General features: G+C 44.1%; 1 protein-coding gene across 1 annotated transcript in view; it reads left to right on the forward strand.

The window, feature by feature from the left end:
- ZNF622 (zinc finger protein 622) overlaps positions 1–12,993 on the forward strand; it is a 13,809-nt gene extending 816 nt beyond the window's left edge. Inside the window, exons 2-6 of the mRNA XM_024741723.1 lie at positions 611–865; positions 1,082–1,244; positions 4,044–4,156; positions 10,928–11,071; positions 12,714–12,993. Coding sequence (XP_024597491.1) covers positions 611–865; positions 1,082–1,244; positions 4,044–4,156; positions 10,928–11,071; positions 12,714–12,841 — 803 coding nt within the window. The 3' untranslated portion in view covers positions 12,842–12,993. The remainder of the gene's footprint in view (positions 1–610; positions 866–1,081; positions 1,245–4,043; positions 4,157–10,927; positions 11,072–12,713) is intronic.
- The last annotated feature ends 11,598 nt before the right edge of the window (positions 12,994–24,591 follow it).

A 24,591-nucleotide genomic window follows, 5' to 3' on the forward strand; every position in this document is an offset into this window, starting at 1 on the left:
TTTACTTTGAGGTTGGAGGGGGGAGGTGTCCGTTTTCAGGTGAAGGTGATGCGTGAGGGTGTTTCCTTGGTTTCTGAAGTGGCTGGTGTGGCCAGCACCCCCACAGGGCATTTTGTGTGTTTAGCTCACTGTTGTCGATTCGGGGACTGAAACCTTAACGGGGGATGGGGGGAATAGTTACTTAGTAAATATTTGTAGAATGAAAGGATACATTCTCTGTTGAAGGAGGAGATTGTTAATATATGCAGAAGGAGAACATAGTACCCTCACACCATGTGCTGCAGAATGTTTAATTCCATTGGGTTTCTGGTCATGATGGCTTTGCTCTGAGTTTGAGGTGCTCAGAATCGGCTAGCTAACTTGCAGTGTGAGGCTGGAGCCAGCAACCTAGGCTTCTTGACTTAATGAGCTATTTTTCCCTCATCCCCCTGACGCTGATTGCACGTGTTCATATATGCATAGGAAAGGAGCACGTGCTTCCTTCAAGGGGTTTACTGTGCGCTGAAAAAGAAGGGTGAAGGCATTCCTTAGCCATGCCGACCGGTGTGTGGTGGATGATTGGCTGACTTTGAGATCTTCAGCTAACTTTGTTTTTCAAATCTCTGGCTTGCAGACTGGGAGGATATTGATTCTGATGAGGAGCTGGAATGTGAGGATGCTGCAGCCCCGGAGGAGGAGGCAGCAGCGGAGGAAGAGGCTGGAGGAAGCACCCCGCGTGGTGCCATCCCCATAACTGACTGCTTGTTTTGTCCCCATCATTCAAGCTCCCTCACGAAGAATGTGGCTCATATGACTAAAGTGCACAGCTTCTTTATTCCTGATGTGGAGTATCTTTCCGATCTTAAGGGACTGATTAAATATTTGGGTAAGTTCAGCCGTTTATTCCTTTTGAATGACAAAATACCACATTATTGGGGGGCATTAATTTGGGGCTTCTCCTCAATCTTGGATTGAGTGACCGGCCGATTTTGTGAAGATCAGCAACTTGATGGCTGTTTTTTGAAGTGTGGACATCGACAATGAGCCCTAATCTGGCTGCAAAAAGCTGCTTTCATATTTTTTTCTCAACTTATTTTTCCAGGAGAGAAAGTTGGTGTGGGGAAGATTTGCTTGTGGTGCAATGAGAGGGGGAAGTCCTTCTACTCCACGGAAGCTGTACAGGCTCACATGAATGACAGGAGTCACTGCAAGCTCTTCACAGATGGGGATGCTCTTTTGGAATTTGCAGACTTCTATGATTTTAGGTAAGTCTGGTTTGTAATGTTGAGCGAAGCCAGCTGATCACGTTTGCATTGGAGTTGCACGTGCCCCTACCTGATAATAACTGTCTGTGTCTGGCTCTGTCCGGTATCGTATCCTTCATACCTCTTAGCACACTTTTTTAGGAGGTACTTATTTCCTCTCATTCTGTAGATGAGAAACTGAGTATCACAGAGTTAAACACACATATCTGACCCGGAGAAGATCTCAGGCCCAAACTGTCAGTTTGTGTGGTTTGAAAACTTGTTTTTGCTTGTTGTGGTTTCCATGGTCAGAAGTTCAGTTTTGCCAGTTACCTCAGGAACAGAGGCAGGGAGGTTAGGGTTCACATCTTGGTTTCCCTGAGAGCCCTTGAATCACAGGCTGTCCCCTAAGGGACTTGAGCTGGTGGCAGCACCAGGCCTATCCCAATCACTTGTTGGTGAAATTATTCCACCTTTACCTAGAATCTTGACTATTTCATACATCATGCAACGAATCCATGCTAGGAATTCTGGAACAGCTGGTTCTTAGTGTCAAGTGTGCCTATGACCTAGCACAGGTGTGCTCTGCAAGCAGGTGTGTATAATGACCGTGCCAGGTGTGCAGAGTCCACCTAATACAGGTGTTCAGAAAAGTGCTGGTCTTTTAAGTTGTCCTTTTGCATTTTCCTCCTGATTTCTCATTTCTTACTTGTCCTGACAGAGAGTTTTTCATTATAGCCACTTTGGTGGCTCTGTAGGGGTATCCATTGTGGTTTTAATTTGCATTTCCCTGATGAGGACTGATGCAGTTGAGAACCTTTTTATATATCAACTGGCCATTTGGATATCTCTTGTGAAGTATCTGATCTAGTCTTTTGTCTGTTCCTGTTGGCTTATCTGCCTTAGTGTACATTTCTCCAGTTATTTTCCACGTGTATTTATGAACAGCTGTAGAAGCACAGAGATTCTTCTGGAACTACAGTGTCTAATTTGCTAATTCCTAGGTGTACTCATGTCGCTCTTTTGGTTAATTAAGTAAAAATTTTTTAATTCAGTTCTTCAGTTGCACTCCCCACATTTCAAGCCCTATGCTTAAAAACAGATGTGCTTTAAAAGTAGCTACCATAGTGGACACACAGACTGAAAATTTGCATCATCAGAGACTTCTGTTGTTCAGCACTGTTCTAGGACTTGTTTTTGTAATGATTAAGTTGAGGAGAGCTGCATCTCCAGCTGTACAGTCTCCTCCTCTTCCTCTGTTTGCCAACCCTCCTGGAGAGAAACAAATACAGAGGTGAAGGAATTCTGTTATAGGTTATTTGCTCACTCTTTCTTAGAACAATTTTAGATTCTCAGCAAAACTGAGCAAAAGGTACAGAGATTTCAAATATGCTCCTTACCCAACACGTGCATAGCCTCCCTCATTATCAGCATCTCCCAGTGGTACATTTGTTACAATTGATGAACCAAGTTGATCCATCAATTATCACTCAAAGTCCGTAGTTTAGAGTTCACTCTTGGTGTTGTCCGTTGTATGAGTTTGGAGAAATGTGCATACAATGACATGTATCCACCATTAGAATATCATACAGAGTGGTTTCACTGACCTACAGATCCTCTGTGTTCTGCCTGTTCATCATTCTCCTCCACCCGACCCCTGGAAAACAGTGATATTTAATGTCTCCATATTTTTGCCTTTTCCAGAATGTTGTATGATTAGAATCATACAGTATGTAGCCTTTTCAGACTGCTTCTTTCACTTAGTAATATGCTTTTAAGGTTCCTGCATGTCTTTTCATGGCCTGCTAACTCATTTCTTTTTTGTCTAATCCAAAAATACTCCCTTGTATGGATGTGCCACAGTTTATTTATCTATTCACCTATTGAAGCACATGTTGGTTTCTTCAAGTTTTAAGAATTTGGATAAATCTTCTGTAATTCATGTGCAGGTTTTTGTATGGACAGAAGTTTTTGACTCCTTAGGGTAAATACCAAGCAGCAGGATTGCTGGGTCTTACGGTAAGAGTGTGTTTGATTTTTGCAAGACACCGCCAGCTCTTCCAAAGGGGCTGTACCCTCTTGCATTCCCACTAGCAATTAATGAGAGTTCCTGTTGCCCCAGATCCTCACCAGCATTTGATATTGTCATTGTTCTGGATTTTGACCATTCTGATAGGTGCATACTGGTATCTCTGTGTTTTAATTTGCATTTTTCTGATAACATATGCTGTGGAGCATCTTTTTTGCATGCTTATTTGCCATGTGTGTATCTTCTTAGTGAGGAGTCTGTTAAGGTCTTTGGCCCATGTTTTAATCAGATTGTTTATTGCTGAGTTTAAGAGTTCTTTTTGCATTTGGATAGCAGTCCTTTATCAGATGTGTCTTCTGCAAATACTTCTTTCCAAGTCTGAATCTTGTATTTTAATTCTCTCGACATTGTTTTTCAGGGAGCAGAAGTTTTTAATTTTAATGAAGTTTAGCTTATCAGTTATTTCTTTCATGGACTGTGCCTTTTGTGTCGTTCCTAAAAAGTCATCACCAAACCCTAAGTTATCTAGGTTTTCTCCCATATTATCTGTAGGATTTTTTATAGTTTTGTATTTTGCATTTAGGTCTGGGATCCATTTTGAATTCAGGCCATTTGCATACTTTACTACAGAGAAAATGCTAACAAATTGTTTTCTCTCCAAAAGCTTTCAGTGTAGTCGCTGCAACTGTTAACCCCTCACCCCTAACCCCTTTAGTTATCTAGTAGGTTTGCAGTATTTTAGTTAAATTTGAGGTATTGGTCTATGTATTAATGACATTCCATGGTTCCAGGAGTAGCTACCCAGATAACAAGGAAGGGGAGGACCCTGATGAGACTGAGGACTTGCCCTCAGAAAGGGCCTTGGAATATGAAGACGACACCATGGAGCTGATTCTCCCTTCTGGTAAGTGCAGTTGTCCAGAATACATAGCTGCATGCCGCTGAGATTATCGGAGCGGCATGTTTGCATCACTTCCCTTCCACACCAAGGGGAGAGACCCTACAGCTTCAAGTGTGTGTTTGTGTTCCCCTGGACGAGGTGAACTCTGAAGTTTGCCCCGTAGCTCTGTCTTGGCTGTTTTGTTTAAATTGCATCAATGTTTTCCTCACTTTTGTTGTGATTCGTAATGCTTTAATCAGTCATTCCCTTTCTTTTCAATACATAGACCTTTTGTATTCTGTTTATTTGGTTTTTTGGCCCCATCCAGGTTTTTCTTGTTAAACTTGACTTTGCTCTTGTTCCTTGAACTGATTCCTGTTTCCACGGTGGCTCAGACTTGCATATGTTAGTTTGGCATGGGTGGACCTGATTGACAGCACCCAGGTTTCCTGTCCGTATTCTGGGTGTAGGGGGTAGCTTGGAGTTTGAATTCTGCCTTCTCCTTTGGGGAACAGGATTCATAATGGCAGGATTTTGTCCCAGATGTGAACAGAAGAAGGAAAGCCATGAATATGAGAAGTATGCAGTATTGCTTACAGTGTTATGCTTAGCTAACAGGAATGGGGGCAGCTACAGAAGACGCGTCTAAAAAGGACAGGGAATGGGATGATAAGATAATAAGCTCCTAATAATACCTCGTATTTACTGAGCAGTTAGCACATTCAGGCAGATATATTATTTTAGCTTTACATCAAGCCTTTGAGTTAGATTCTGTTATCCTTATTTGACATATGAGCCAGCTGAAGCTTAGACAGGTTGAGTAATTTACCCAGGATCATGGACCTTGTCAGTGAAGCCCTTTCCCCACTTGTCTCCACTGCCTGGGAGACTTGCAGTGATGGTGGGAGCAGGAACAGCCACATTGCCAATGGAGACGTCCGCCATGAAGAAGCCACCCTGAGGTGCTGCTCTCCACCTGGAATAGCACGGCTGAGGTATAGAGAGCCCTGCTTAACCCAGAGTAATAACCTTCTAAGGCTAAGGGCAGCTTTAGACAACGACAGTGAAAGGAAAGTGCAGGCAGAACCTGTCTTGAGGGTATAACTCTTCTACAGTGGGAGGGAAGCGGTAATGCAGCAGAATATTGTGGCCTATACAATACGCAGCAGCAAAACAGGCCTAAATGTATCACAGAGGACCGAGTCCCATCTTCCCTTGGTGAAAATACTGATGCAGAATGTCAGAAATAAGTTTAATAACTTCTTTTCTAAGACTGTTTATTTAGCCCCTAGTTTCATTAGCTTCCCCTTCCTTAACTTAGACTGAGATCACAGTAGACCTTGAGAAAGTGAATGAAATGGTCCCTGCCAGCGGCGCATGGCGTGTAGTAGGATCGCTAGGAACGTGGGCTTCATTTTGCAGCAACGCTGCTCACCAGTGAGCATATCCTATTTTAGAGGTAGAGAAATTTTCATCTGGACTTAAGACGTCTGTAGCTTAAAGACTCCTTAGCTATGTAGACAACACATTTGCCCAGAGCGATGGAGTTTCCTCAGGTTCGCCAAAGCCAAACCTGGGTGTCTTCTCAGGATCCGCTCTTCCTCTCCCACATCCAGATGGTGACTAATTGCAATTCCTAAATGGCTTTTGAATATTATTTCTTTTTTTTTCTCCTTATCTGTGCCACCATGTTAGCTTCCTGTCTGGCCGTCTCCAGCCTGGTTTCCACTTGACCACCAGTCTATTTTCTTTTCCCTCTGGAATTCCCAGGGGGAGCCCTTGCCTTCAGGGTCACTTTGTCGCCCAGGTGTCTGGCGCTCTTCCTTTCCCGCCCGCACGCAGTCTCCCTCCCCTGGGCCTTTGCCTGGGCGCTGCCTCTGTCCCCCCTTCCTCGTCCTCGCCCTGCAGGGCTCACGTTGGGCCCCCTGCCCAGCTGTCGTGATGTGGCTCTAGCTCCTCTGTGCCTGTGGGCTGGCTTGCCTTCTGCCCCGTTTCTGTGAGGACAAAGCTGGCGTCTTCCATCTCCGCACAGTGCCTCAGACACACAAGAGCCGCGTAAATGTCTGTTGACTGAGTGACTGGCAGGTTGGAGGTGACTTTTATTTATTTATTTGCCATACGCAGGCCTCTCACTGTCGTGGCCTCTCCCGTTGCGGAGCACAGGCTCTGGACGCACAGGCTCAGCGGCCATGGCTCACGGGCCCAGCCGCTCCGCGGCATGTGGGATCTTCCCGGACCGGGGCACAAACCCGTGTCCCCTGCATCGGCAGGCGGACTCTCAACCACTGCGCCACCAGGGAAGCCCTCTTGGGTTTTTTAAGCATGAATTTCCTTGCTCACAGCTACGTGTCCACGTACCAAGTGATGCTGTTTTAAAGTACTGGATGATGACCTCAGGGCAGCTCTTAAGGGAGACTGGGAAGTAGTGAGTAAGCGGCTTGGTCTTGGAGTACTGGGCGATATTGTACTGTTAGACTCTGGAGAGGCCAGACCAGCTGCCAGGTGCTGCCTTACCTCAGCTTTCGTCCCTAGCTGTGCACTTTTTTCTGAGTGTGTGCGTTTTCCTGGGGAAACGCTGTTATATCGTAGTCACCTGTGTGGCCGCACGGATTTTTAAATTTCTTTATTTATTCATTTGTTTTTTAATTAATTAACTTATTTTTTGGCCACCCTGCGTGGCTTGCGGGATCTTAGTTCCCCGACCAGGGATCGAACCCGCACCCTGGGCAGTGAAAGTGCGGAGTCCTAACCACTGGACCGTGAGGGAATTCCTCCGCACAGATTTTTTTTGACTGTGCGGGTAAGTGCACTTTTTCTGGGGAAAGGCTGTAGTTTCTGAAAAGCATCTGTGACTTGGACGAGATTAAGAGCCAAGAATGGAAAAATCTAAATGTACAGCATTCGCTTGCCTTCCTGGGTCTTCTTCACAGATGACCAGGGGCTGAGACCTGATAATAGAATTTGTTTAAATAGCAACAGAACATAGCACTCTTAGTGAATCAGAAGGTCCCAATATTTGGAAATTTATTCCAGCTATACAGTTACATACACTTTTACCATCTCATTTTAAAAACCAGTCATGCTGTAGCCAGTCTTGGTTATAATGAGACATGACAGTTTTGTGTCCATTGGTTTACCTCCGTGTCTCAGTGCTGACTTGGGGATTTTGTAATGAACCAAGAAAACAGGAAATCTCTGAATAAACACTGTATACATGTGTAGTGATATTATAACAGTATATTCAGTCACCTGGTTACGTCTTTGAACAAATTTACCGTTCAGAAACTTCCTTGATTATGCTCAGTTATATGACTGGGTCAGCGTGGATGTTAGCATGAAGCTGACTTGGGAAGGATTCTAATGTGGAGAGCCTAGTGGTACTTAATCAGCTACACTTAGCAGAGTCTGCTTTAAACTGGTTTTGAAAGCAGCGGGGAGTTGTGATTCCTGAAATCTAGTTGCTTCAGGTCAAGTAGATGATCCCAGAGGCAGTGGCATAGAGTATCCGGTAGAGGGCGCTATGAGCATTTATTTTGAAGACTGTGGTCTGGCTCAGTTCCTCCCTCTTTGCTCTTCAGTTCCTGTGGAGCAAGTTGGTGTGAAAACACATCCAGTTAGTTGCTGACTAGCCAGATGAATCTGTTGCTGGATCCACGAAAGGCACGTGATCAATCTTCTTAGGAAACTTACAGTTAGAGATATTTTCTTTTTCACTGTCTAATGTCACCCAGTGTTAGGCTATTTGTTAAGTAGGAGTGGAAATTTTTAAAATACATTTATTTATTCGTTTGTTTATTTCTTTCTTTCTTTGTGAAAAGCTGCGCTGGGTCTTTGTTGCTGCATGGGCTTTCTCTAGTTGTGGCGAGCGGGGGCTACTCTTCGTTGCGGTGCACGTGCTTCTCACTGCGGTGGCTTCTCTTGTTGAGCATGGGCTCCAGGTGCATGGGCTTCAGTAGTTGTGGCACGTGGGCTCAGTAGTTGTGGCGCACAGACTTAGTTGCTCTGCGGCACGTGGGATCTTCCCTGACCACGGCTCGAACCCGTGTCCCCTGCATTGGCAGGCAGATTCTTAACCACTGCGCCACCAGGGAAGCCCTCAGTCTTTTTTTTTAATTGAAGTACAGTTGATTTACAGTTTTGTGTTAGTTTCTGGTGTACAGCAAGTGATTCTGTTTTTTATATATATATATATATATATATTCTTTTTTGTATTCTTTTCCATTATGGTTTATTACAGTATACTGAATATAGTTCCCTGTGCTATACAGTAGGGCCTTGTTATTTACCTATTTTATATACAGTAGTTTGTATGTGCTAGTCCCAAACTCCTAATTTCTCCCTTCCCCACCTCCTTCCTTTCCCCTTTGAGAACCGTAATATTGTTCTCTATGTCCGTGAGTCTGTTTCTGTTTTGTAAAGAAGTTCACTTGTGTCATGTTTTAAGTTAGGAGTGACAGTCTTGTAAGCAGTTCTTACTGTGGAGAAAGATAGATGGACAGGTTGTGGCTTCATCATAACTCAGACATTACCCATCTGTTATTTATGGACAGGCACACCGTGTTCTATAACGAATTTTCCTTGATGAGGGCCTTCCAGTTGAGCTGTTCTCAGCACATTGTACTTGGTGCTTAATGTTAGGTTCTCACTGTCATTGCCACAGGACAGGAGTAACTTTAAACACTGAATGTTTAGCGTTCTCCTGTCAGGTGTCGGAAACCTTGGCATTGATTAATGAAACTTTGTCAAGCATGTTTTAGAAGCCAACCTTCAATAATAACGGATTTCTAAATGCTGCTTACGAATGTAAATAAATCGATTTATTAAGTACTAATGACCAGCAGCATTATCATTTAATGATTTTGAGGAAATCGTCATTGCAAACTCAGAGCATCCTGCCTAAATTATAAATAGAAAGTCATAATCAGCAGTGCTGGGCTTTCCTGCCAGAGTCTCCATTTAAGAGTGAGTCCTTCTCCATCCGCTGTATCTCACTTATTTCTTGTGGTTTAGGAGCTTTGTTAACTCTTCTGCTGCCAGAACAGTCAGGTCCTGGGAAGCATCTTTTCATCCATATTAGTATCCAAAGGCCACATCGTCTCTGAATTGAAAGTTTCTTTTTGTCATCTCTTGCGTCTGATCACCAATCAGTCAACTGGAAGTAACCACTTTTCCATATCTGCGCAGAGAGCAAACTGTTTCCCAGGTAGCTTGCCAGGTACAGGGACTTGAAACGAAATAACCTGACAGAATTTTTTCTTGCAAGTTAAAAATCGAGGTCCTAAAAGCGAATATAGCCATCTACAATAGTTAACAGTATTCTGTTCATGGTCTTTCTGCACAAAATATTCTGAAAGAAATGATTTTATATATATAAGTGTAAAGCTTCCATAGCAGCCGTACACATGGTTCTACCTGGCTGTATTTCCTTAATTCATTTTCAGTGGAAACAGCTGTTTCGTGCCTTGTGCGTATGCTGTTGTTAAACTTCTCTGCGTTGATGTCTGTCCAGGAATGTATTTGATTGCTTATGTTCTAGTTAATATTCTTGTGAAAGTATAGCCTGGCTTTAGTAAGCTCTCAGGTGATCTCATGCCGGTGGCCCAGGAGAACTTTTCAAGAGCCAGGGCGCTCTGATGGAGCCTGGAGTGTGTCATCACTGAAGCCCGCCCCCTTCACTTTCACCTGCTGTGAAGCTGAGATCCAGGGGTCAGCACACTTGTCCTATAAAAGAACAGATAGTCCAAAGCGTTCATTTCTGAAAGCGTGATTGACTGGCATGGTTGTATCAGATCCTTCTCAGTAAGTAAAACCTGGAGAGGGAATTCATCTTAGTCATCTTTTAAAATTACGGTTCGGGCTTCCCTGGTGGCGCAGTGGTTGAGAGTCCGCCTGCCGATGCAGGGGACACGGATTCGTGCCCCAGTCCGGGAAGATCCCACATGCCGCGGAGCGGCTGGGCCCGTGAGCCATGGCCGTTGAGCCTGCGCGTCCGGAGCTTGTGCTTCACAACAGGAGAGGCCACAACAGTGAGAGACCCACATAACGGGAAAAAATAAAAATAAAAAATAAAATAAAATTACGATTCACCAGGCGACTTCCGTCGTTTAGAAAGCAGTAGGGCAGGGTTTCTCAGCCTCAGCACTGTGGATGTTTGGGCCAGATAATTCTTTGTTTTGGGGGCTGTGCTGTGCATTGTACGATGTTTAGCCGCATCCCTGGCTTCCACCCACTAGATGTCAGGAGCCTCCCTCTAGCTGTGACAGCCAAAAATGTCTCCAGTCATTGCCACGTGTCCTCTGGGGATAAAATTGCCGGTTTGAGAACCACTGCAATAGAGAATTTAAGCAAAGGAAAAGTGGATTGGTGTCTCTTCTAGACTCAGACTGTGGCTTGTAGACCTAAGCATCAGGGCCATTATCTGTGCTTAATCCTTTTTCTACTAAAAAAAAAGTTAAAGCTCCTTACCTCCTCGGATCCTATTATCTGTATTAGTTGGGGGCAGCTATGTGAATTTCTAGGGAAGCATATTGTCAGTACAGATGCTGAATTTTTCACCTGGCAGTGACTTGCCATTATCTCTGTTTTCCAGTGTCTCTACTCTTTGGTTTTCCTACTTTCATTGTTTAACATGCAGCTTCATCTTTCTTCAGCAGGTTAAAGCACTGTTTCTTCTGGCACATCCATTTTCCAGCTAGATAAAAGTGAAAACTCTGATTCAGAAAGCCTTTACTTTTATAGCTCTGCCTTGAAAAACTGTCCAACTCAGTGCTTCAATATTGTTCTTTTGAAAAACAGGTGCCAGAGTGGGTCATCGCTCCTTGATGAGATACTACAAACAGCGGTTTGGCTTGTCAAGAGCTGTGGCAGTTGCTAAGAATCAGAAGGCTGTGGGCCGGGTCCTCCAGCAGTACAGAGCCCTGGGCTGGGCTGGCAGCACAGGTATGTCCACGTGGACCACAAGGCCCGGCCCAGGAACTTGCATCGCACAAGGGGCCTCGGGTGAACTGGTTTTTTTTCTTTGTCCTTGTGGGTCCTCTCTAGGGGAAACTTACCTTCTTGGCCCTGGGGGCTTCTGTGACCACTTGAGACATTTATGGCAATAAGCCCAAAGCTCCATGGCTTAAAAGCTTTGTATTCCCTAGCACAGTAACTATTTTAAAACTCATATAGACCATTACCTTTTTCAGGAGGTATAGTTACAAAAATAATTGTTTAGCAATTAGCAAAGGTTGAAATTCTCCTGGAGGTCATACAGAGGAATTAAATATCCTTTGGCGATAGTTTGAGCTGTGAAGTCAAACATGACTTACCTGATATACTTGTAGGTTCTTATATAATGAGTATGAGTAATTTAATTGATTGAAAGCTCTGTTTCCTCACTTATAAAGTGGAAGATGATATTAATAGGACCTACTTGTAGAGTTGGGCAGGTTGACTGTCATAATGCATGTATGACATAGTACATGTACATAATAAAGGCCAGCTGTCGGTTCTTCCTTTTGTAATTTTTCCATAGAAAACTTAGTAAGACTCAGAGCTAGAGCAAGCCACTGAAATTGTTAAGCTTTGAAACATCATCAGTGTGAAATTATTTAAATCTATTCTGATGTGTCTGCTGAGTGAAGCTCATTATGCTTGGATCTTCAAGGAGAAGGTCAGTCCACTGAAAACAGTATAGAGAGAAGGGAGAGAGCTGCCTTCTGATGGCCTGGAAAGCTTTGGCACTGGAATCCATTGTAAATGGCTCTGTGTTTATATACACGTAGGTTCCTTCACTACGGCTCCCTGTGAGCTGAGTTGGTTTTTTATAATTAATTAATTAATTAATTTTTGGCTGCTTTGGGTCTTCCTTGCTGTGCGTGGGCTTTCTCTAGTTGCGTCGAGCGGGGGCTACTCTTCTTTGTGGTGTGTGGGCTTCTCATTGCGGTGGCTTCTCTTGTTGTGGAGCAGAGGCTCTAGAGTGCAGGCTCAGTAGTTGTGGTGCACGGGCTCAGTTGTTCCACGGCATGTGGGATCTTCCTGGACCAGGGATCGAACCTGTGTCCCCTGTATTGGCAGGCGGATTTTTTTTTTTTTTTTTGCGGTACACGGGCCTCTCACTGTTGTGGCCTCTCCCGTTGTGGAGCATAGGCTCTGGACACGCAGGCTCAGCGGCCATGGCTCGTGGGCCCAGCTGCTCCGCGGCATGTGGGATCTTCCTGGACCGGGGCACGAACCCGTGTCCCCTGCATCGGCAGGCAGACTTCCAACCACTGCGCCACCAGGGAAGTCCCTCTGACTTGGTTTATAGTCTGCCTTTCTCTGTCCCTTTTGGTTAATGGGGCTTCACCTTTTGGGCTTATAGACCTTTTCAGATGATGAAAACTAAAGAGGCTCATCCCAGAAGAATGTATATAGAGAGAAGTTCTGGTATGCAGTAAACCCCACAAGGCCCATTGGATAGAGACCCCAGAAAATAACTCTTGTTTAAATATAAGAACCCACTTACCGGAAACTAGCTTTGATTCTCTGCCAAGTTGGGTCTTCTCTGATCACAGGTCACAGACCTTTGCCTCATTTCTTATCCCCTTTCCAACCCCAGGAGCAGCTCTCGTGCGCCAGCGGGACATGCAGTATGTCCAAAGGATGAAGTCCAAATGGATGCTGAAGATGGGGATGAAGAACAACGCCACCAAGCAGATGCACTTCAGGCCCCAAGTGCTGTTCTGAGTCGGCCAGGGATTGCGTCATCATCCGTCTCCTGAACAAGCGTCCTTCTTGCCTGGGGACCCGTGGAAGCTGGATCAGGTAGCAGACCCTTATGCTGCTACTTCTTCCTGTACTTTCTCTGTCCTGACCTGATAATAAAAGTCAGAATCGTATTGGCTCTCCAGTGTAATTTTTGGACAGGGTTGAAATGTCGTGTTTTTGCAAAGTGAGTGCTGTGTCAGCTGGACGCAGGCCCTGCCCTTCTGAGAGTTGCTTTGTTGTCTCGGCTTGAAACCGACTTAGGGCTGTCAGAATAATGTGGGGAATTCAAGAGCGGCTTGTCTGCTCCAAACCTGGTTTAATTTTCAGAAGAACACCTTACCATATCTTGGCGCTGGGACCTCTGTAAGGGGGCTTTGAAGCTTCTGGAGGAGCAGAGTTGAATGTCCCTCCCTGGAATGCGTTATGGCTCCCAAGGTGGTGACAGTTTGGGCACTTTCATTAAATCCAGGGAAAGTAAAAGGGCATGTCAGTGGCTTGCTGTCAAGGGTCTTCATTTCTAAATGTGATCCCAGAAAGAACGAGTGTGCTTCACCCTGAGACTCAGTTTCCAGTGCCGCCTTTAGAGTAGGAAGAAAATCAATGTAAAATGTGTAAATTGCATTTGAGAAACAAGAACGACCTCAGGATTCAGTCTCTGCAGAGATGCTCCGTTTAGTAGTTTAGGGGGAAGGCCGTGATATATCGGAAATGAAAGTAAACATGAAGTTCAGATCCATTGAGCTACCTTTCTGACTTTGGAAAAGTGACTTGGTCTTTGAAATCTGTAAAATGAGGTGTTTATTACCTCACAGGTTGTGCCGTTAATTAAATCAGCAACGGAGCCGTCCCTCGCTCAGTCCGCAGCACAAAGTAAGTGCTTCAAGTTCTCCCTGGTGGGGCAGGTGCCCCTCTGAGGAGGGGCATGTCTGGACAGCGCAGTGGTCTTTCTGAGGAGTGGATTCAGGGATGCCTGGAGATCGTGTTTGCCCTTACCATGCACTCAGCAGCCCTTGCTAGCTGGAGACACATCTTTTTCCTTAAATTTTGGGTGCAGAATGGAATGAGTTATATTTCATTAGTACGCGGGTTCACTATCCAAAAGTGGAGGGCTCCCTAGTTTAACTTTACTCCTTCATCCTGTCTAACATTCTTGTCACACAAGTGCCCACCTTCTTGTCTCTGACGTCTTTGAATCTATATCCTGAGAAAACTACACAGTGCTTGGCATGGGGTGTGTTTTTAATCTATGCTTAGCTGAACGTACGGGACATTGTGCTATATTTCTTGTCAGTTTTGTTTTTCTTTGAGTATTTTTTCACTCGTCTTGGTAAGCCTAATTCATCTTCTGACTGCTGGGAGGTGTCCATACTGTGTTCTCCACGCAGAACTTCCCTCCCGCTGCAGCTGACCCCTCCTCCTCTCTAACCCCCAAGTCCCACACCAGCACCGCGCTGTTTGAGTGCCTCGTTTATATTGGTGCCCTTTTCATTTTGAGGCATTTTTGTTGTTGTTGTTGCGGTACGCGGGCCTCTCACTGTTGTGGCCTCTCCCGTTGCGGAGCGCAGGCTCCAGACGCGCAGGCTCAGCGCCCATGGCTCACGGGCCCAGCCGCTCCGCGGCATGTGGGATCCTCCCGGACCGGGGCACGAACCCGTGTCCCCTGCATCGGCAGGTGGACTCTCAACCACTGCGCCACCCGGGAAGCCCCTTGAGGCCTTTTTACCTGTGAGTGGCGATGAGGACAGCGTATTTGCTGACCTGAAAACATCCCATTTATGTATTATCTACTTCTTCCAGTCTTCAAGACTCGTTCTGAGTTAAGTTTGTGAAGCAATCCACTGTCACCTCTATCCATATCATAACTTTAAAAAATTCAGTTTATTTGCCTTTCTGGAGTAAAGCTCTACTTGGGAAAGAAGGCAAAGAAAAAAGATTTAAACAACTTCTCTAGTTGAAGAAACAAAACAGCATGAGAAATGAGCTTGTTTTGCCAGGGTGGACTTCTTTGTGGTTCGGGAAAGTAGCAAAATGTCTGATACTGGATTTCCTTGTCATTCTCTCCTTTGATGGGTGTCTATTTTTCATCCTCTGGGTGCACTGCACCCCACTCTCTGACCTCTGTAGTTGGGATTCCTGGGGCTTCCTGGCCCGTTCCCACACAGCAATTTGCTACCAGATCTCCCTGCGTTGGTCCTTTCAGGGCTGCATATTCTTGACGTGATGTCATGCCCATCACATTGGAGAAGGGGCAGAACCTGTCAAACTACCAGCTTAGAGCCTAAGGAAAAGCTCCCATCCTTAACTTCACACTTGATCATTTTTAATTTCACTACTTAAAATATATTGTTCACATAGTGCCTTTTTCTTTCTCCAATTATTTATTCACATTAAAGTTTTTTTTATTTTACCTCTTTATTGGAATATCATTGCTATTCACATTTTTAAAATTAAATATTTATCCAAATTAACCCCAAAATAAATTTTTATTAAATCCAAATTTTTAGTTTAATCCTTATTAATACTTGCTAACACCTATTATCTGTAAGATAGTTAGGTGTCTAAACTGACAGTAGATACCAAAGTAATCCTATTAAAGTTTCTGAATTAGGGCCAAGTTAGCACTGGCTGCTGTAGCTGGCTGAGTGACTTGTAAGGACTCTTTTCTCCTGGGAGTAATCCGAGGATGGGATGGAACTTGCAAGTTGATTCATCTGTCTTTGGTTGAGACATCAAGACTGGGATCAAAAGCGAGAGAATATGATCTCGTTCCCTCTCTGCGTATTTTACCAAAGCCCCAGGGAGCTTTGCTGATTGGTTGCACTACCCATCCGTAGACTAGATGATGACTCGATGTATTCTTTCTGCTTTGTGGACTATGCATTTGTGTTTTACAGAGTACAGAGTGCTTTATTGTGCCATTTTTTGTTTCTCCACTGTGAAGTGTAGGTAACATTCCTATCTCACACATGAGAAAATAGATTTAGGGAAGTTCAGTAACCTTTGTAGGGAGACAACAAAAAGAAGCCAGAGATTTCTGATCCAGCGTTCTTAACGTCACAACATGTTCATACAGAACGTTCAGCAGCATCTCATCCTAAGGAGCACGCTCAGTGGGGCTGTAAACATCTATTCAAGTCCCTTCTGTTTGCAGCGGCTGTGAAAGAATCTTGTTCTAAATTGAGAAACACGTGGAATTTAATATGTCCTTTAATGTTACACACATGATACATACATAGTTAACATAAATGTTACCACATAAAATATCTTTTCTTGCCTAGAATGTGAATGAATTTGGCCCTTAACCAATTTTGATCATTTGTGAATTCTTAATTTTAAGCTGCTTTCCTCTGTCTGAGATTTTTCAAAACTCTGTTAAGATTCCATTGGACATGATTAATTTGGAATTCACAATAATTCATCTGTAGGAGACCAGATAATTGCTGTGTTTCCAACTCTGCAAGCGGGCATTTTTGCAAGGGAATTGCTTGTAGTCCTAGAGAAATTTATAAGTGCATTGAGGAATACCTGCCATTTAATTTAGACTCATTTGCAGTTGGCCCATTAATTATTAATGCCACCGAAACTGACGGAGATTAGGAAGATTTGATTAGCTTGTTAATACTGCAAACATTTCAGTGTTAGAATAATAGTTTATTGATTATTTGTGGGGCTGACTGTTCTTCTGTAGATCTGTTCTTTCTTCCTGGGCACAGAGCTTCCCAGCCAGACTATATTTCCCAGCCTCCCTGGTAGCAAGGTGTGGTTATGTGACTAAATTAGGGCCAATGGATGTGAGCAGAGGTTGGATTCAATCTAAGTACAGATCATCTCCAACTTGGAGACAAGCAGCATTTTTACACTCTGCCTCTTTTTCCTCTGCCCACCTGGAGATGAGGTGTTGCCACTTTCACCCATGTTGCCACTCTCATCTCAGAGGACAGCAGAGTGATTGGGTGAAAGGAACCAGGGTCTCTAAATGGCATCATGGAGTAGAGCTGCCCTGCTGACCCAAGCTGGCTGGGCTATTATGTGAAATAAACTGAAGCCACTGTGTTGTGGAGTTTCTGCTACAGTAGCCTCGCTTATAATCTAATAGAGTAAAACCCCAGGGTAATGCAAATGTGACCTGTCATAATGCAACAGTGTTTGAGATGCAATTGTCAATTTCTGGTTCACAGCTTTCCTCTTGGTCTTGTTCTCAAACTGAGGTGGGCTAGATCCTTTTCTTTACGCAGGATTGGGGGACAGTTAGGAAAAAAGTGCCTTACGATCATATGGGAATTTCTCAGGGCAGTATGTTCACTATGTCTCTTTTTTTACTCTTTCAGAGACAGTAGAAACTGAAAATGAATATTTGTTATTAACCTTGTATGGCAACTTTGCAACATGCTGCTAATTCTTTGACCCTGTTCCCATGGGGAGGCAGGGTCTATCTCCCCTTCCTTTGATGCTGGCCTGGCCTTAGTTGACTTGCTCATAACCAATAAAATGCAGCAGTAGTGATGCTGCGGATTCCACAGACAGTCACATAATGCAGTTCAGCTCCATCTTGCTTCCTTGGCCCCTGACCATGTAAGAAGTCTGACTCCCTCAAGGAGGTCAGGCTGTACAAAAGCCCAGGTTATGGGGAAAGGTCACTGTAGGTGCTCTGGTTGACGGTCCCAGTTGAGGTTCCAGTCAGTGGCCAACACCCACTGCCAGCAACGGAGGTCACCATCTTGCACGCCCAGCCCAGTCGAATCTTCAGATGACGGCAGCGTCCACTGACATCTGACCACAACCATGCAACAGATCCTGACCAAAAACCGCCCAAATGAGATTTCCCCAAATCCCTGGCCCACGGAGGCCGTGAGCATAATAAGCAGTGGTGACTAGTACACTCTACCATTATACCATCACCCGTTTTGCACAGTTGGCATTTCGGTTTCCACTTGCCAACTTTTGGTGCAGTTTTCCTGTCGATATGACTTCAAGGGCAAGGACTTTACATACATTACTTATGTTACTTAATCTTTACAACATCCTTATCGAGTAGATATGATTATTATTCCCACTGTACAGCTCAGGAATCTCAGGCATAATTGGCCAGGGTCTTGCTGCTCTACATCACTATGCTATCATCTGTGCTGCTTGAGTCATAGAATTTCAGACTTCGGTGACACATTGAACTGACCCAGATCAGTTTCCACCTCCCACCTCTTCCCTCCCATCTGGGTTACATACAAGAACCTGGATGCACGGGATGGTGTCACGTGACTCATCTGTGGAACACGTCAGTAATTGACAGCAAGGGAAAACAATTGTCTCCCTGCTGGGCTTGATACTCACTATACTACTCAGGAAAGTCAAACTTTTTTCAGCTCCTTCAAACAACCTTTTAGTACAAACTATTTTCTGAGTAAACATGGTGCATTTCTTTGGAGGAAGTGAATGCACCTATAGTTAGCATAGACCTACAAATATATTAAAAGTGTTTAGCTATACTAAAACATCAAATCTGTATTTGTTAAAGAAGTCTACAATTTCGATTCTATTGAATAAGACCTCTAAATCCAAGGCATTCATTATTATGTTACTCCATGATATTCTATTATTAATGACCACATTTGGTATTGCATCAGCAAATACCATTTTCACCTTGGGTAACGTGTCTCAGACATGTTGTCCTGACCAAGATCATCCTTTTTCTAAATCCAGCAACTGCAAATGTGGAAAATAAGACTCTGTCTATAAAAGTGATGGATTTTAGTTTTTCTGAAGAGATTTGTATTATGCTTAGTACTGGTCGATGGGAATATGAAATTGACAGTAAATAGAAACTCTCATAACATTTATGCTTGAAGCATGACACTCCTTCCAAGATGTCCTTCCTATTGCTAATTCAATGAATGAAATCTATTTGGGTAATTTGGTAGTGTCTTCTTTTTATTCATCTTGAAGCATGGGGGAGTTTTTCATGATATAAACACAAAAATGTATAACGTAAAAATTCATAACAGTAAAAGCTAAAACAAAGAGCTTATTATGTGCCAGACAGTGCTGTGTGCACTTTTAGATGTGTTAGACCATTGTGTTCTCAAAACAACTATGCAAGGTAGGTAATATCCCCATTTATCCAAGTGGGGAGACTGAGGCACTGACACCCCTTTACACTCGACCAAAGCAGTGAGGACTCTAAAGAGCTTTTGGGTTTGTTGGGTGTCTTTATTGATATAAAATGTATTAAGAATTAAGACTGAAAAAATTTTAATGTGAATCCTTTTAAAAATACTAAAATCACCACATATTAACATTAATACATTTTTAAGAAAATAAGTATAATTCCTTCAGATACTGCAATGTTAAGAGTGAATTTATTTTACCCCTTTTCAAATGTCTTTCACATCCAGCTTGAACAGACGACAATGGGATTTTCCTCTCTGCGTCTGCACTCAGTCTACTGTACGACACACGTCACGTAGATGGTGCAAACTCCCTGTAACCTGATGGGAGAACAAGAGTGAAAAGGGAAAATAACATCTTAATATTATTATGAAAATAGCAACCCCCCTGAAAAGTTCTTGGTGACAGGCAGGGGTCCCTGGATCACATTTTGAGGACTGCTTCCCTATACTTTCCTGCCTTTCGGTGCACAGGGGAGATGTCTTTCCTTAAGAAGTAGTGTCCTCACGTAAACGCGGGCCTGGAGTGTAGTAGGAGTAGGACCTGTGTGGTCAGAGGCTGGGGTGCCATCCAGGTTCTGTACCTGGTGCTTCTTGACTTTCACTAAGTTACTTGTTTCTCTGTGTCTCAGATTCCTCATCTGAAATAGGGCTGGTCATGTATCCCTTCCAGGGGCATTATAGCCATTCCAAAAGCTAGGTGACAAAGTACCGAACAGGTGCTGACACACAGAGAATGCCTTTATAAAGGGTAGCCTTTATTTCAGATTGGCCAGTGATGGCGAGGAAAGGAAGGAGAAGGGTCACACATTCCTATTTCTAGAGAGGACCAACTCCACTCACGCCAAGCCCAGAAGTAGCCTCATGTCTGTTCAGGCCAGGTTTTGATGCCACATAATTTACAAAACATCATTCAGTGTTCAGAGCTCTGGGCATTTTTGGACAGATTGTGGGCTTTACCAAATGTTACTGGGCCAGCACCAAGCTAGGGATCATGCCGGTGCAATTTCATTCAATTCTCTTGGTCACTCCATGACCAAGAAGCAGACATCTCAGGATCCAGAAAGATATTTGCTACTTTTTACCTTTCAACCAGATTTACAGGATCCCAGGTTTGCAGCAGTGGCCTCTGACTTTCTGTCCATGCCTGTTGCCTGTAACTAAAAGGCTAAATGTTTATTATATTTGGGTGGGTGAGGGAGTTAGACATGCGGAGTATGTATGTGTGCCCATGTGTGTGTTTCAAAATGAACCCAATGGCAGTCACAGATGACTTAATGAATGCAGAAAAAGTTTATATTTCATTTGTTGAAAATCCACCTTAGCCAGGAGCACAATTTCCTGAAGAATAAAGATAAGGTGAGACGATCTGTCATACATACCAATAAAACCCTTTACCTACTACACTCATAAAGATAGAAATTACACACAAGGCCACATTAAAAACATCTGTAAACAAGAGCCCAAACTGATTATTTCAGGTTCATAATCTCTAATTTACAGAATTTCAGGGAGAAATCGACCCTAAAGTTATTTGAAGATAAAAGTTCTGGCTATGAATTAATGTTGAAAAATATGAAAGGATTACAGGTACTTGGAAGAAAACGTCTGAGGGATTCATCAGAATTTGAAACTGTACAAATATATGACAGAGCTTGGGGATCTTGAGAAACCACTTAACCATTGCTTTCTGTTGGATTTTATAATTTGCAGCTTCAAAGAAAAAATAATTTAAAATGATTTTTTAAGCCTCTACCTACATTATTATTCCGAGTTTAGAGGGAAATAAATTTCATTTATTTGGACATCGTACATGCCCAAAATGTAAGCGCTCTGTTCCATTGATTCTTACTTAAATACATCTATACATTTGAAAGTATATTGCATGTCTTTAAGTTTGCCACTGTCAGCATCGTGGTATTAAAATGTCCCCTCCTCAACCGTGTCAAAATGCAGCAAGTATTTGTTAAAAGGCTAACTTTTTAAACTACTGATTTTTATTTAAGTAGATATGGCTGCTACAGTGAGTTGGGAGGACTTGATTTTTCTCCTTTAATCTCCATTCCTTCCTTCCTTCCTTCCTTCCTTCCTTCCTTCCTTCCGTCTCTCCTTCCTTCCTTGCTGTCTTCCTTCCTCCGTTCTCTCTCTCTCTCTCTGTCTCTCTCTCTTTCTTACTTTCTTGTTGTTATGTTACCCTTCAAAAGTGGATTTTAACGTTTCTATGGACAGTAAAACACTGAAACTTCGTTGCCTTCATTATCTAGAGTTCTTTTAGGAACAACAGTTACAATCACAACATTTAGCTGAACCCAGGGCTTCTCCCAAGATCCCTGGTAACGAGGATGTGACAGTAAACCTGGGCTCATGGATGCCTATCTAATTTCGTTACCATGGATACACCAACTCGACCGCTCAAATCTGTGTTGTAGTGGATGCTGTGGTGTGCTGCCGAATCACCCCTCCAGGACTGAGGCACTCGTTCACCCACATGTCAGGAGAGCTGGCTTTTGATGCCTCGCTGATGAGCCCCTCTCCCGGAGCAGCCCTTAGCAGAAGGAAGCTGCCCTGCCCAAGGCCACACCCCCTCTGCATCCAGTGGCTGGTCCCCTTGCCTAGATCCGGACAACTCTGACAGCTTTCCCAGCTCCAGAGCTTTCCATGGGACTGCTTAAGGCCTTTGTTGCAACTGCATCATAGTTCAGCTTCTCCCTATGTGGATTCCTTTTTCTCTCACCTGCTTATAGGTATAGATCCCCAAAGCACTCCCCAGTAAAAAGCCCTGAATGTAACTCTCCATCTCAAAATTTGTTTTCAGGAAAGAATAACTAAAAGCAATGGTGGCAGGAAAGGCCCAAGGAAGGAGGCTCTTACACGGGATCTGGTGCTGGGTCACCAGCTGGCTGCAGTCAATGAGGGCACCATCTCTGGGGGTGGGTGGAGTACTGTTAGGCCCCAGCACGCTGTAGCCCTGCAATTGTTAGTGGCGAGACAGCTGGGAGGGAATGCATAGATGGGTGCAGGATCTGGGCATCTGAGACATTCAAGGGAAGTGGTGATTGTAGGGACAGTGGAATTGGATGGTTGTTGCTGAGTGCTATAAAGTGACTTAGAGAAAGGCAGTGAAAGGCTGGAGTGATTAATCACCAATCTAAGTCGAAGTGTGAAAGCCAAGGGGCTATGGAAGCTTATAAAGAGACTCTCTCCCCTCTTGCAGCCAGAGGCAGAAAAAAACGCCAGAATTCAACCTTGGACTTAATTGGAAGGCCAGCAGAGCTCCAGAGAAGTTTGCGTTTTCAATGCCAGCAAGTCTGCTATGCCAAGGTCAAGGCCCTAACTGAGAGTAAATGAGATGCTGAGACTTGGGCTGCAGACATCTGTGTCCATGCACTATTAAATATCTCAAATCGTCAAATGCCCTTGAACCCTCTGGGCCCACTCTTCCCTATGAAAAACTATTGCTGCCCCCTTCTTCAGCAGCATAAGACAACATGCTCCCAACTCAGGGTCCGCCCCTAACTCCACCCCTCGACACTAGGGATGGAGTTAGGGACACTATCTAGAATGCGGATCAGCAACTACAGCCTATGGGTCAAGTCCAGCCTGTAGTCTGCTTTTCTGGACATAAAGTTTTATTGAAACACAGCTATGCCCATTCAGTTACATATTGTCTATGGCTGCTTTCATGCCGCAGTGGGAGACTTGAATAGTTAGTTGCAACAGAGCCTAAAACATTTATTACTATTTACTGGCTCTTTATAGGGAGAGTTTGCTGACCTCTGAACTAGAGTCAAGTCATAATAAAACCCAACAGGAGAAGTGCTGGTCCTGATAAGGGAGTAAAGAGAAAATACACTAAAGAAGAAGGTCCTAGCCAACAAATACTAGCAGGAATGGAAGAGTAGTTATGGGATTGAATTCTGAAGGGCCTGGATTAAGGAGGATGGATAAAGGAGAGTTTCTCCACATGAAAGAACTCTCCTGACATACAGGGTTTAACACTCTTGATTGGCTCTTGGAAGCTTAGGAAAACAATGACCACGCAAAGTGCAGGAGATATGTGAGCAATGCCTTGGCAGACACTGGAGAAAGAGATCAAAATTCTCCAAGAAGCAGGCACGCTAGGGTGGATATACTCTGTACGACTGGGAAATCCACCAGTTCACTGTGTTTCATAGGGGTACCCAGAGGACACTCCATTTACCAAAGCCGTAAGGAATGAGCTGGTGAGAGGGGCATCCTCTTCCCTGAGAATCTCAACGAGACTGTCCTCTGCAGGCAGGGCTGATGCTATAGAAGATGCTGATGCAGAACTGGGATCCCTGAGAACAAAGAGGACGATAAGATCCCAGATGGATAGGCGTCGTGTGGCAGCACTGAAACACTGGAAGGAAAGAGAATGCAATTATAATGAGAATGGCAAGGGGACCCTCACTCACAGAGAGCCATGGAGATGACCAGTAGAGCCTGGTGGTGTTAAGGGCAGGTAGAGAGGTAGCTAACAAGGATAAAACTAACAAACCCCCCACTGAAAAGTCACAGCCAGTTTCCAGACCCGAGCCAGTCCTTCAACCCCTAAAATGTTGCCTAAAGGAAAGGTTGGTTTCCGGAAGGATCCTGCTATACCAAGGCAAGTGCCTATGGTAATAATTTCCCTGGTCTTTACCCAAAGGTCTGTGACCATTTCCTTGGAAAACTCTGCAGTGGTTTCCCAGATATGTCAGGGACTCTTGGGCAAGACAATCTCCATTGATACTCAGAGATTTTTATGTTTCATCATGGCTCTTTACTAACCTTGGGTCTTATGAGGGGTAGGTAGTAAGATATCCAGGCCCAGCCTTGTTCACAGTGGGTTCTTTTGCTCCAGGGATCCATGGGGTGATCATTTGTTCAGTCTCTGAATGTATCAGTAAATGGAGGTCCTTAGTAGTTGACAGAATCTCTTCATTATTTCTTCTGTTTGTAGAGTGAGCTATTGTAGTGCAGAAGGCCACGTGGAGGACCCCGAGACTTTCCCACTACAGTTGAGAGAGTAAATAAAAAACAGTATCACATTCGGGGGAAACGGCAGGAATATCTGTCACCTCAACCACTCGACACTGCAAGGGTTGTGGTCCCATCATGCCCCATTGAATTCAACACTCTGCCCCATTTAAAACCAGGATCTTGATAATTGAGAACAGACTTAGTGTATCTATTCCCACTGCTAAATATCCAAACTGCCGACACAGAATCCAACCCTGAGGCCCCCATACAGCATCCTCCCCTGAGGAGGCTAACCAGTTACTTGTTAGCAACTTGATTGCATGGGATCCCCTTCAATCTGCAAGTGGCAATGAAGTATCTAGACCAGAATTGACACATATTCCAAGAAACTGCTTTGCCTTCCCTGCCTAAAAGATTCAGTCAGCCCTGCCATCCATGAGTTTATAGATTATTTGATAAACTGGCCTGGGATTGTACATAATGTAACCCTGGACCAAGAATCCCATTTTAGAGCAACCAGGTCCTACCTACACCAAACCACACCACCCAGAAGCCTCCTGCCTAACAGAGACTTTGGAAAACGCA

This window comes from Neophocaena asiaeorientalis, unplaced genomic scaffold, assembly GCF_003031525.2.
Source record: "Neophocaena asiaeorientalis asiaeorientalis breed wild unplaced genomic scaffold, Neophocaena_asiaeorientalis_V1.1 scaffold10, whole genome shotgun sequence".
Classification (NCBI taxonomy): Eukaryota; Metazoa; Chordata; class Mammalia; order Artiodactyla; family Phocoenidae; genus Neophocaena; species Neophocaena asiaeorientalis.